Raw genomic sequence first — 11,830 nt, 5'->3', positions numbered from 1 at the left:
AGCCTGGAGAAGAGAAGGCTCTGGGGAGACCTTATAGCAGCCTTCCAGTACCTGAAGGGGCCTACAAGAAAGCTGGAGAAGGACTTTTTACAAGGGCCAGTCATAATAGGACAAGGGGTAATGGCTTTAAACTGAAAGAGAGGAGATTTAGATTAGATACAAGGAAGAAATTCTTCCCTGTGAGGGTGGGGAGGCACTGGCACAGGTTGCCCAGAGAAGTTGTGGATGCCCCATCCCTGGAAACAGTCAAGGTCAGGTTGGACAGGGCTCTGAGCAACCTGGTCCAGTGGAAGGTGTCCCTGCCCATGGCAGGGGGGTTGGAACTAGATGATCTTTAGGGTCCCTTCCAACCCAAACCGTTCTATGACTCATCCTGCTGTGAAGTTCCTGGCAGTTTGTTTTCAAAGCATGTAGCAATGAGATTTCTAGGGAATGCCGTGATAATGGATCACTTGAAGGATGTTGAGATCCCCCTTTGTATTATGCCGAGTTTTTAAACCTTCTGGATAATGCTTGGGAACTGGGAAGGTTACTTACACACTTATATTTTGGTTCATCTGTGGACAGCCCTGCTGTTTCAGGGGAGAATATGGTAGTACAGGAGCTGGGATTGTTTAGCCTGGAGAAGAGAAGGCTTAGGGGAATCTTGTCAATGTTCATAAATATCTGATAGCAGGGCATAAAGAAGTCCAGAGCTAGACTCTTCTCAGTGATGCCTGCCCAATGACAGAAGAAGAGGCAATGGTCACAAATTGAAACACAGGAAACTTGATCTGGACGTACACAAAAATGTTTTTACTGTGAGTGTGATTGAACACTGGAACAGGTTACCCAGAGAGGTTGTGTGGTCTTTGTCCTTGGACAAGACATCATTCTGGGCAACCTGCTCTAGCTAACCCTGCGTCAAGCAGCGGGATTGGACTGATCATCTCCAGAGGTCTCCTCCAACCTCAGCTGTTCTGTGCTTCTATTCTAAGGCAATATTTTGAGGGGCCTTGTTTCTTCAATGAGTCATTAAATCTGATTTTATATGTGTGAGCCTTAGTGGAATGTTCAAGCTGTATATTCAGTGGTCACGTGAGCACTCATGGGGACAGGCATGTGTTTTATATATTTGAATATCTGACTGGGAGTATAATGATGCATTAAGCAGCCGGATTTTAGGTTTAGTGAATATAGGGAAAGTGTTCCCTATGTTATATTTCAGGTGTTGAATTTTAACTTTGAAAGTCTAATGCTCTCCTTCTAATACATCCATAACCTTCTTTCCCTTTTAGGACCAAATGGCTCGCAATCCATCTGCTATTGATATGTTCATTACAGGTAATGCTTTAGATAAAATATGCTGCAAAATCTTCTAATTGCACTGTTTAGAAAATGCATGTCAGTATGACTTGAACAAAGCAAGCGTTCTAAATTTTCTGTGCTACGTGTAAGACTCCAACCTACTTTAAACATCAGTGGTTACTTGAAATGAGATGCGAGTTTTCTCTATTAAAGCTTGTCCTTCTGTGTCTTGTATACAAATCATTCAGTGTACTAGCCTGTCTAACAAGATGAGCAAAACCCTTAGCGTCGCCATCACAGGGGTGATGTAAGCAGTTATTAAATACAACACCCAAGTGGACAGAAAGATTCCCCCCCTCCCCCCCCCAGTAGTTTTTGAAACCATGTTAGAAGTTGAAAATATTTTGTGTCCCTTAATGATACCTAATTAACTATCAATGTAGCTGCAGAAGAACACCTTTCTGTTTTTTATTTGCCCAATTGCTTTGTTCAAAGGGTAAAGGAGGGAAGGAGAAAACTGCGTAATTGTTGTTTGGTTATGTAGTAATCTGTTGTGATCATCTGTCTGACATGTACATTGACTGGAATAGTGTTTTGATTGTTTCTTTTTGTTAATCCACTGGAATCTGGTAATTGTGGCTATGTCTAAATTAATTCCTTTCACTCAGTGGGAAAGCAGGTGTGTAATAAATGGCGCCAAAATGAATATTAAAGTTTAGCCTTGCACATTTCTTAGGAAATACGTATTAATATTACAGTGAGAAACCACATTAGGTAGTGCTATACCATTGCTGGTTTGGGTTGAAGGTAGTCAAACTCTTAGCCACGCTAGTTTTAGGAAACCTTGCTATGTACTGATTGATTGTATGAACTGATTTTAGTGTGAAGTAGTCAACCTGTTACCTGTTTTACAAAGGTCATTGCAGAACGCATTGTGTGCTTTAGAACCATCATAGGAAAGATATAGCAAAAGCTCAAGAGTTTGGTTACTTGCTTCTCTCCACCTGAGGATGATGTAATACTTTAGAGCTACGCTGTGGTGAATTTGTGTTGCTGCTCAAGGTTGCTGCTTTTATGGAATTGAGACGATGGTGAGGTGATCTGACATCATATTTAAATGTATTCCCCTTGGCTGAAAGGGTTGATCTTGGCTTATCGCAGAGTGGAGGGGAAGTTTCATATACAGCATTTATCTTGTAATTTTGAGTGCGGCAGGGTAAATTGGTTCACTTTCTCCATTCGGAGTTATTTTATACAAGGTTTGCATTTTGTGGATTAGTGGTAGAAAGGAGGATAATAAACTTGGAGTTCCTTAGACTTCCAAAAGATCAAAGGACAGTACACATAGCTCTTGCTCAAAGGAAGGAGTGGTAAGTACACTTAATCTAACAGGAGTGGTAGTACTTGATAACATGTAAGTGAAGGTGAGGATAATGATTTCTTCGTATTTCAGCTTAAATCCAGTTTTGTATCAGTAATATTGTCAAATAGTTGAAGAACTCTGTACTTTTCTATTGAACTCTATGTTGCAATGCTTGGAAGATTTGTGGCCAAGAAATTCTTTTATGGAGAGCCAGTATGTCTTGTATGAAACTCTCTTCTTTGAGAGTTAAATGTGACAGCTTGACTGTCTGCTTCGAAATCAAGCTGTTCCTAAATAATGGCTGTAGGTGTATGAAAAACTGTTCTCACACAGTGGGTCTAAGTGTATGAAAATCTGAGGTTCTTTGGAATGACGTACAGCCTTAGTCTTCTGGGTTTGTAGCAGGAGTGCGGAGTATGTCTAAGACTTATCCCTTATCCCAGCAAATTCTGCAACTTGCTAGCATGTTTCTTAGAAACTCTATTCCTATGGAAACATGCATATCAAAACTAAGTCCATAAATCCACCAGCAGGCTTGCATGCCTCTTGTTGGTAAAATAGTTGGAAATAGCTCTACAAGTAGTCTAGGCCACTATACTTGTCATCTTTCCCAGTCATAGCAGAAGAGACACGAGCAGCAACCAGATGATGACAGGCACCAGCATTTGAAGACCATGATTATAATGTGAAATACTTAGCTAAGAGATTCTGTTTGCTGTGTCATTTTTGGAGCATGCACTCTTAACTCTTAGTTCTTCGTTGGTTTCTCCAAATGATCTTTGTTGGTAGAATGGACTGGAATATGGACTGACTCATCTAAGTAAGCCTGAGAGTTTATTATAAAAATATTCAAAACTTTAAACTGTTTCCTTGAAGTATTTAACGTAATGTGCTTAGTGGTAAATTTGCCTGTCCTTATGAATACTTTTCTTCTTTGGCATCTAGGTACATCTTACTTGGAATGGTTTACATCCTATGTAAACAAAGTTGTAACTGGTGGTTATCCTATCATCAGAGACCAGATTTTCAGGTATTGTGACTGGGATTTATAACCTCACTGCAAGGTTTTGATGCTTCTTTTAGAATGCTGACCTCTTTCCAAATAGTTATGGGTATCTGATACAAAAGCTGATGGTGGAGAGAGGAGAAAGCACGTGAAACTTATTGAAGATAAAGCTGTAAAACAGAATGCTTAAAGAAACTTTTTTTTTTTTACCAGAAGCTTCAGAGTCTGTAACTGCGTTAACAGGACCAGAATTTTGCATTATAACTGATCTGAAGCTTACCTAACAACATAATATTTATTCTGTTTGCCATGAGCATGCTGCTGCTGCAGGACTGTTCTGAGTTGCTAAAAAAGCAATTGTTTCAGCGAACTGGTCTCTAAAATAACACTGTTGAATATGTAAATAAACAGAACTTGTTCTGGTGTTTGAATCTTCATGCACTTTTAATTTCTTCTAAATAATAAGCAAGAACCTTAATTCTGTCAAACTGGGATGCTATAGAACCAAGTTCCTGATCTGTAAATTAATTTGCTGTAGGAGTTGCTAGGTTTTGTTTTTTAAATAGCTTAATAACACATCTTTATTAAACAAGTGTGTCTTGATTGACTTCATATCAAATTTAACACCCAGCTTAATACAAGCATTAATGGAGGTACAAAATGATCCATAGCTGTAAGAGTTTAGGTGATGGGGAGGTATACGTCATGAAGACACTGCATACATCCTTTATTTAACTGCCAAATGACAAGAATTACTTTCAACCTAGCACCACGGTGCTCTTATTAGTAATTAACTAATCACTTTCCATACAGAAAGCTAAACACGTAATGTACAGAGCTATTTGCAGAGTTAATGTTTTCCTTTCTGTAGGTATGTGCATGATAAAGAATGTGTTGCTACCACAGGAGATATTACTGTTTCTGTGTCCACATCTTTTCTACCTGAACTCAGTTCTGTGCATCCACCGCATTATTTCTTCACTTACAGAATCAGGTAAAAATAACAACTGAATTAACTCTTACAACACAGGATAGACCTATGTGATGTTCAAAGCATCAGTTGTTGCAAATTTATGCACAGCATTCAAAAACATACTGAAATGAAGAGGATGTGCACAACATGCTGTGCTTTTTAATAAAAAAAAATACTAAATCGTTACCTGGTCAGGTACGCAAAGTACCAGTCAAGTTGGTAATTGGTAAAGTACAGTGATGGGTGGGAGAAAGAAGTTAGGAGTGACTCTCGTGATTTAGAAAGGGGTAAATAACAACAGATAGTGAAGCAGAGGCACGGAGCTGGATCCTGACAACTGATTGAGTATACTTTACCTTAGTGGGGTTTTTTTGCCCCGTCTACTTTGAGAGAGATCCCAAGGGTACTAAAGCATTTCCTAAAATGTATGAAAGTAGATACATAACGATTAAGTATGCTGTTTGGCTTCTAGAATTGAAATGTCCAAAGATGCTCTTCCTGAGAAGGCTTGTCAGCTGGACAGTCGATACTGGAGAATAACAAATGCCAAAGGCGATGTAGAAGAAGTTCAGGGTCCTGGAGTAGTTGGTAAGTAAAAGATTGCTTTTACGAACCCAATAGAGAGAGTAGTTTTGTATTTAATGTACATGTTATGAAAGTTACATTATTAGCCGTTCATCATGGTGACAGAGGGTAGTAGTTGTATGGTTTGTATCAAAATCATTTTGTTGCTCTACTTCAGTCCTTACTATTGTGATCTAATATTTTACCAACAGGGGAGTTTCCAATTATCAGTCCAGGGAGAGTCTATGAATATACCAGCTGTACTACGTTTTCCACAACATCTGGATATATGGAGGGGTATTACACCTTCCATTGCCTCTACTACAAGGACAAATTCTTTAACGTCACAATTCCCAGATTTCATATGGTGTGTCCAACATTCAAGGTGTCTACTGCACGAATGGTAAGCGGAGATGCAGTTGTGCTTATCCTAGTTGTTTTTTTTCTCCGACCTCCTGTTTTCAGAGAACACTTGGATTAGTTTTAATAGGACAGTGTAACTGTGTGTTTAAACTCCAGTGCCATGTCACTTTTCAGTTTTCATTCTTTTCTTGAAAATTGCTCTTTTTCAGAACCATTTCTCAAAAAAAAAAAAGTCTAAAAGTATCACTCAGTCTGAGACTTTGGCAATTTCCCATTATATGAATTCTTTTCAGCTTCTGGAATGTTTATCGATAAGAAAACACTGCTGGTGCAAAAATTGCAGTACTGAACAGTATTCAGACTGGTAACTCCATACAAAACATGGTCCAATTAAGACTAAGTCTAGCAACTGTAGTAATCTTTGTAGGCAGTTTGTACATTGGTAAAGCCGTGTATCCTCATTGCTTTGACATGTAATGCTACCAGTTTAATTCAAGACCCTCGGCCCTAGCTTTCATAGGACGCTGTACATGGCTGTGGGTCTTCCTCCTCAAGTCCTCACCTCTGTCTGGTACCAAGGTCAAACCTGGTTGTATCAATGAGATCAGGGGCTCTGTGGGTTCCCGACAGAGAATGTAACCATTCTGTTGTCCTGTGTCTGAACACAACTGACCCTCAGGATGCAGAGAAATACATGTATATGTATAGAATCATAGAATCATAGAATAGTTTGGGTTGGAAGGGACCTCTAAAGGTCATCTAGTCCAACCCCCCTGCCGTGGGCAGGGACATCTTCAACTAGATCAGGTTGCTCGGAGCCCCGTCCAACCTGATCCATGTCAGTTCAGGGCGTATTTTGGAGGTATATCTGATTATGCAGACTACAGCAATGTTGAGTTTTGTTTGCTTGTTTTGTTTTAAGGAGCTATCTCATTTCTTAATTTGTACCTAGAAACATGGCATGGCGTCAGCTGTTTGGATTTCATAGTTCTTTTAAATATTCTGTCTTGGTATGACCACACTGTCGTCTGTTTTAGCCATAATAGTATATCTACTTTCTTCAACAAGAAAAGTGTCAATTAATGACAACTTAAAAATGATAGCACTGTCTGATGTTCATTAGTCCTCACTGAACGTGCGTTCCATAGTCACTTAATGACTTCACAAATCAGTAAGACATTTAGCTTCCTGTTAATTATGATGTAGTTTTAGTTTGGAGATTGCAGGTGAACTATGTAATCTCTCCCTTTACTTTGGCACATTTCGAGAAGAATGCTTTATTTATTTTATCACTAGCATAGCCCTTAATTAGTGACTAATTCGGATAGAACTTGAACGTTTTTGTGTGAGCATCGAATCTTTCCTTGGGGGTAGACATCTGCTCGGACACTTTCTCATGTTTTTCAAGGGATTTGAGACTCTGATTACCAGTAGCTCTAACAGTAAGTGCCAGCAGATGTCATGCTTCTAACACAAAATGGCATCTCTTAACTCTTGCTCACGTTTGTGGCACTTGTAACCGCCTTCCATTCAGTTGACTGTAAAAATAATTTGCTTTTCTCTTTTGCTCTACCTCTGTTTTGAAGGTAGTAATGACCCTTTGTTTTTAAACTACTTCTATTAAAAGACAACGTAAGCCGCCAAGAAAATTGGTACAGCTTAGATACTGAATTGTGGCTTTACGTAGTTAAAATGTACATATGAAATAATGAAGGCTAATGGATATTTACTGAGTTAACTGTCAAGTAGTTTGGCAAAATGATCTCTGTGGCAAATTAAACTTTATAAGGAGCTGGTTTTAGGACATAGAGCACAATGTCTACTTCAGCTAATTCATGCAATAATGCAGACCAGATTTTTCTAGGCAGTTGGTAGTGCTTTCTTATAACTAGCTGGAATTGAAGATTTTAATTAAATACGTATGTGTTTTGTATTAGGAAACAAATCATAATGAATATGCAGTGGATGAAGACGAAGATTCCACAGACACGGATGAATATGAAGATCGACGTAGAGTGTTGGACATTCCTGCACCTTCTGGACGCTGCCCACGTCATACCTGATGGGATTTTTTTCAGAACAAAATAAACTGTTTTCAGAAGCTGAACTCTTTGGGGCTAGTGCATAAGAATATTTCTGACTATTGTAAATGAACTTTCTGTTGCACATCAGGGCAACTAGCATGAACGTTGGTGCCAGTTCTAATATTCATCAGAGTATAACTTTTTTTCCCCCCTGGTTTGGAAGTGGGGAGGGGGCGTGGGGGGGCAGGGGGAGGGAGGGAGAGGAGGAGAAAGGTGTTTGGGTTTTGTTCACTTTTTTCTGAAGTGCAGAACAGCTTGATAGTCCGAGGTAATCGTATCTTACATTTTTAAACTATTGCCTATTTATGATGATATTGCAAATATGGTGTGGGGATTTGTTTTTATACAAGCATTTAAAATTAGCAATAGACAAGATGGCAAAAAAGGTGTATACTATTGTCCTTTCTCATGAGTTTCTACTCTCGATAACTCCTGCTAAGAACGAAACTTGCAGTTTAGTCTGCGTATCCCATTTGGGTGAGATCAGGTGCTCTTATACTCTTTTTTTTGTTTTAATTAACATAGAGGTACGAGAAAATTCTGGTCATCAAATGCATAAATGAGGAATGAAACTGGCCTTATTTTTAGACAATCTGTCTTTCAGCTTAATTTTATGCTAAGTGACTCTGATTGGATAATGCCTTTTGGAATGTAGTGTATGTGCATACTCTGCCACTCAGTAACCAAGAAGTTTCTCAATTACTACAAAGTATGAATTTGTAAATACATTTTGAGTTTTTTCTTCATATGATGTTTGCCGTTCAGACTTTGTCATAGGTGACAAATTTATGTTGAAGTATCATGTTTCCCTAAATCCTCTGTGGATTTTTGTAACTACGCCTGAATAAAAATAGAAAAGGAAAAAAAAAAAAAGGGAGCCTGGAAGAACACCGGATGACTAGAAACTATATTTAAAGAAGTATCTGTTTTTGCTTTATCACTTTTATTTTGTTTCCGTTGTCATGAATAAACAACTTAACTGCTTCCTTTGCTCTGAAGTGCTACGTGGGACTCTTGTCAGGATTTGGGCAGTGATTGTGTGACTAGGATCGCTGTAGTCAGTTCTGCTTTTTGACATCCAGAATTAGTAGCTCCTATGAGGAAAACCAGTATATTGTGGTTCCAACTGAATGTTTCCATTATTGACTAGTTACTGCTCATACAGAAAGCCTGTTGTTGGTTTTTTTTTTTTTTTTTACAAGTCATAGTATTAGATTCTCTGTGTGCTCATCTTTCTCAAGTGCCACACAGCATCTGGATCTTCCGCAGTGGTACAAGGCAGAAAAACAAATGATCCCTACAACAGTCGTTCAGGTGAAACATCTAGAGAAGCAAAACAATGTGTTGTCCCTCACAGAAGCCTGAACAGCAGTGTGAATTGCTGGAGTGGTTTAAAAACGTTTCCATTTTGAGGATTCCTTGGTGTTAACTGTGAGGGGAAAATGTGATCTTTGTGGCATAATGCTTTTTCTTCACAGAAATTTTATCATCTGTTAAAAGGATCAGTGAAAAAAAGGATTTAGTGGAACTAGAACTTGTTCCAGTGCTGTAAGTCTGTTGTGTGTTTTTAAGGACAGATAACACTCATGGTCGGAGGCTTGCTTGGTACTTTACCAGGGTCTGTATGTTCTAGTTAAGTGATACCAGCTGAAGGTCATAAGGCTCCACAGAAACACTGCCAACTCCTGGTGATTTTATGCTTCTCAGGGAGCGGTTCTCCCTTGGGTTGTTAAAGAGGAACTATAATTATTGCTTACTGCAGAAGACGCCACGGTACAGGACAATGCTATTCTGTCAACTTCGGAGCGCTGTGATGTGAGGGTTTGAGGCCTCTGATCCAAGCACAACGGGTGGTCACGGGACTCCTGCGAACTGTGCCTGTATGAAGTGAGAAGGAAACCAGGTAGGGGCAATGGCATGTCGCCGCTGGTGTACCAAATGTGTATGTATTTGTAACGGGGGGAAAAGGTTATTCCTTTGCTTCGGGCAGCTATTTTAGCACATGGCGTATTGCCTAAAGTTACCAGATGCAGCGTTACTGCAAGCGTTGTAACTCTTCATTATGTGCATCTGAAGTAGGGCTTATGCCAGTGGTTCTCCTCACCCCACCCAAAACTCTGAAGCTTATGCCAGATTGGTACGAAAAGTGAAGGGGCCGAGTCCATTGAAGAAAACAAGGCATCGGCTACGTTTGCCGGCACTGCTGGACTGTAGAAATCTTCGCTTAGAAAACGGGAGACAACTGACTCGAGGTCCCGCTTCAGAAGACAGCACTTCACCAGTGCTCAGGCTGATTCAGCAAGCAGGTGTTGGGTAGGTGTCCTGCTAACTGCCGATACCGTGCACCCAACTGCTAAATGCTTCCTGTGGTTGTTAGCCTGTGCAATATGCACGCACTGATTATAACATACGTACGTCCTTCCCTTTGGCCACCATCCTTCGGGTTCAGCCTGAAGTTCTGTCAGCTTCTCCCGACTCGGATCCTGACTGTTTGATATGGATGCTTGGTTAAGACCTTCTCCCGTCAACGTAAAACAAGCCTTGTTGAACACCTATGAATCCAGCATATGGTTAAAAACCTAGCACATCCAACGCAAATATATAACTAGTCTAGTCCTTTTTTTAGTCCGTGGAAAAGGCCTATGCTGACAGTCTCTTTATAATTGCGCTGTAGGATTCCTTCAGCATTTTTGTGGGCTTTTGCTGACTGGATGGTCTAACGGAGAGAAACTTTGGCCACGATTTCCTTGCTGTGACTGCATCGCGGGAGAGAAAAACAAGTGGTGTGCCAGCCAGTGGGGGGGCGGGAAGTTGCTGTGTAAGTTATTCCAGTGCTGGATTTTCCCCGCCATTGTTTAAAGTAATTTCTCATCATCTATGCGAAGAATGTAAAGTGGAAAATTCAGGCCAAGTTGGAAATGCCACTTACCTGTGACAATACAGGTAAGTCTACCCTCTGTGTGAGGAACTGTTCCCAGATTTCGGGAAGGGAAAACAGGTAAATGTTCAGCTATGGCTGACGTTAAGCGCCTTGTTCCCAGTTCCTCATTGCAAACTTTTCTAAGCGAATTAATAAACGAAGGGATTTTTTTATATCAAGTCTTAATTGAGTGGATTCTCATTTAATAAGTTGCCTGCAGGAACCCCCAAGCATCTTACTCTTGCATCCCTTTGCTTTTATTTATGGCTTAAACAGAGGTAAAACCTTGAAGACGTTTGTAAGATCATACGCTGAGCTGACTGATAATCATCTTAACTACTGTAACACACCAACAGAAGCTGATTTAAGTTCCGAGTGGTTTAGGGTTTACTTTAGGTTTAACAAATGAATTGGCGGTTGTGCTGTAGTAACAAAAATAAACCCAGAATAGCTTTTTAAATACAACCGGTGGTTACGGGTATTCCATATTGTACTCAAGTCAGCACTCAGGTTGTTTTTTTTTCTAACTAACATTCATCTAAATCTCTTAATTTAACAAGAACCGGTTTTGGTGTCCTCAACTACATTTCTGTTGTTCCCCTTCTAGGTTGTGAATGTTTAGACCTATATTCAGCTACCCCTGGAGGAAACTGCCGCTTTCCATTCCTGGTTGTTTCCCTTTGTGTGTTCTAAAACTCTTCATAGTTTTCCTTAGTCCTACCTATTAATTCATACCATTTAACCGCACGCGGGGATGCATGACAGGCACGGCCGCATCGCGCTTTAGGAAGAAAGCGGTTGAGGGCGATGAGCGTTGGATTGCGGTCCAGCTAATCCCATTTTCTTACTCCGTTGCCCTGCCCACCAAAGAAGCTGGGGGCCACAGCTCTCCCCCAACCACCTTTTGAAACCCAGTCTCTGTGGGCGGGAGGGCAGCGCGGCGGGCACAAAGTGCAGGTTTAGCTGCTGGGATAGAAATTAAGCGTGGGACAGCTGCGGTTAACGAAGGGCGGGAAGAATCTTGCCTTTCATGCGTCGAGCCCTGCGAACGATCGTTCGAGCTGGTGCTGCGCAGCGTTACGCGCGTCCACCTGCGGCGTGCAGGGGTGCGTAACGGGAGAGGTGCGCTCGTAAAAGTCATAGAATCATAGAATCATTAAGGTTGGAAGAGACCTCCAAGATCATCGAGTCCAACCGTCAACCCAACACCCCCATGCCCACTAAACCATGTCCCTAAGCGCCTCATCTACACGTCTTTTAAATACTTCCA

General features: G+C 40.6%; 1 protein-coding gene and 1 long non-coding RNA gene across 2 annotated transcripts in view; both read left to right on the top strand.

Moving 5' to 3' along the window:
• The window catches only part of FBXO3 (F-box protein 3), a 24,715-nt gene extending 16,072 nt beyond the window's left edge, over positions 1 to 8,643 (top strand). Inside the window, exons 7-12 of the mRNA XM_009334595.1 lie at positions 1,278 to 1,323; positions 3,596 to 3,680; positions 4,528 to 4,650; positions 5,102 to 5,217; positions 5,406 to 5,596; positions 7,494 to 8,643. Of these exons, the coding sequence (XP_009332870.1) occupies positions 1,278 to 1,323; positions 3,596 to 3,680; positions 4,528 to 4,650; positions 5,102 to 5,217; positions 5,406 to 5,596; positions 7,494 to 7,619 (687 nt within the window). The 3' untranslated portion in view covers positions 7,620 to 8,643. The remainder of the gene's footprint in view (positions 1 to 1,277; positions 1,324 to 3,595; positions 3,681 to 4,527; positions 4,651 to 5,101; positions 5,218 to 5,405; positions 5,597 to 7,493) is intronic.
• Positions 8,644 to 9,233: 590 nt separating this feature from the next.
• On the top strand, positions 9,234 to 10,734 carry LOC103925778. The gene is made up of 3 exons (XR_664045.1): positions 9,234 to 9,543; positions 9,717 to 9,953; positions 10,090 to 10,734. It is a non-coding gene; the product is annotated as an uncharacterized LOC103925778 (long non-coding RNA).
• The last annotated feature ends 1,096 nt before the right edge of the window (positions 10,735 to 11,830 follow it).

This window comes from Pygoscelis adeliae, unplaced genomic scaffold (genome assembly GCF_000699105.1).
Source record: "Pygoscelis adeliae isolate BGI_AS28 unplaced genomic scaffold, ASM69910v1 Scaffold171, whole genome shotgun sequence".
Lineage (NCBI taxonomy): Eukaryota > Metazoa > Chordata > Aves > Sphenisciformes > Spheniscidae > Pygoscelis > Pygoscelis adeliae.
The sequence above is the reverse complement of the archived record's forward strand: the minus strand, read 5'-3'. Positions and strand labels throughout refer to the sequence as shown.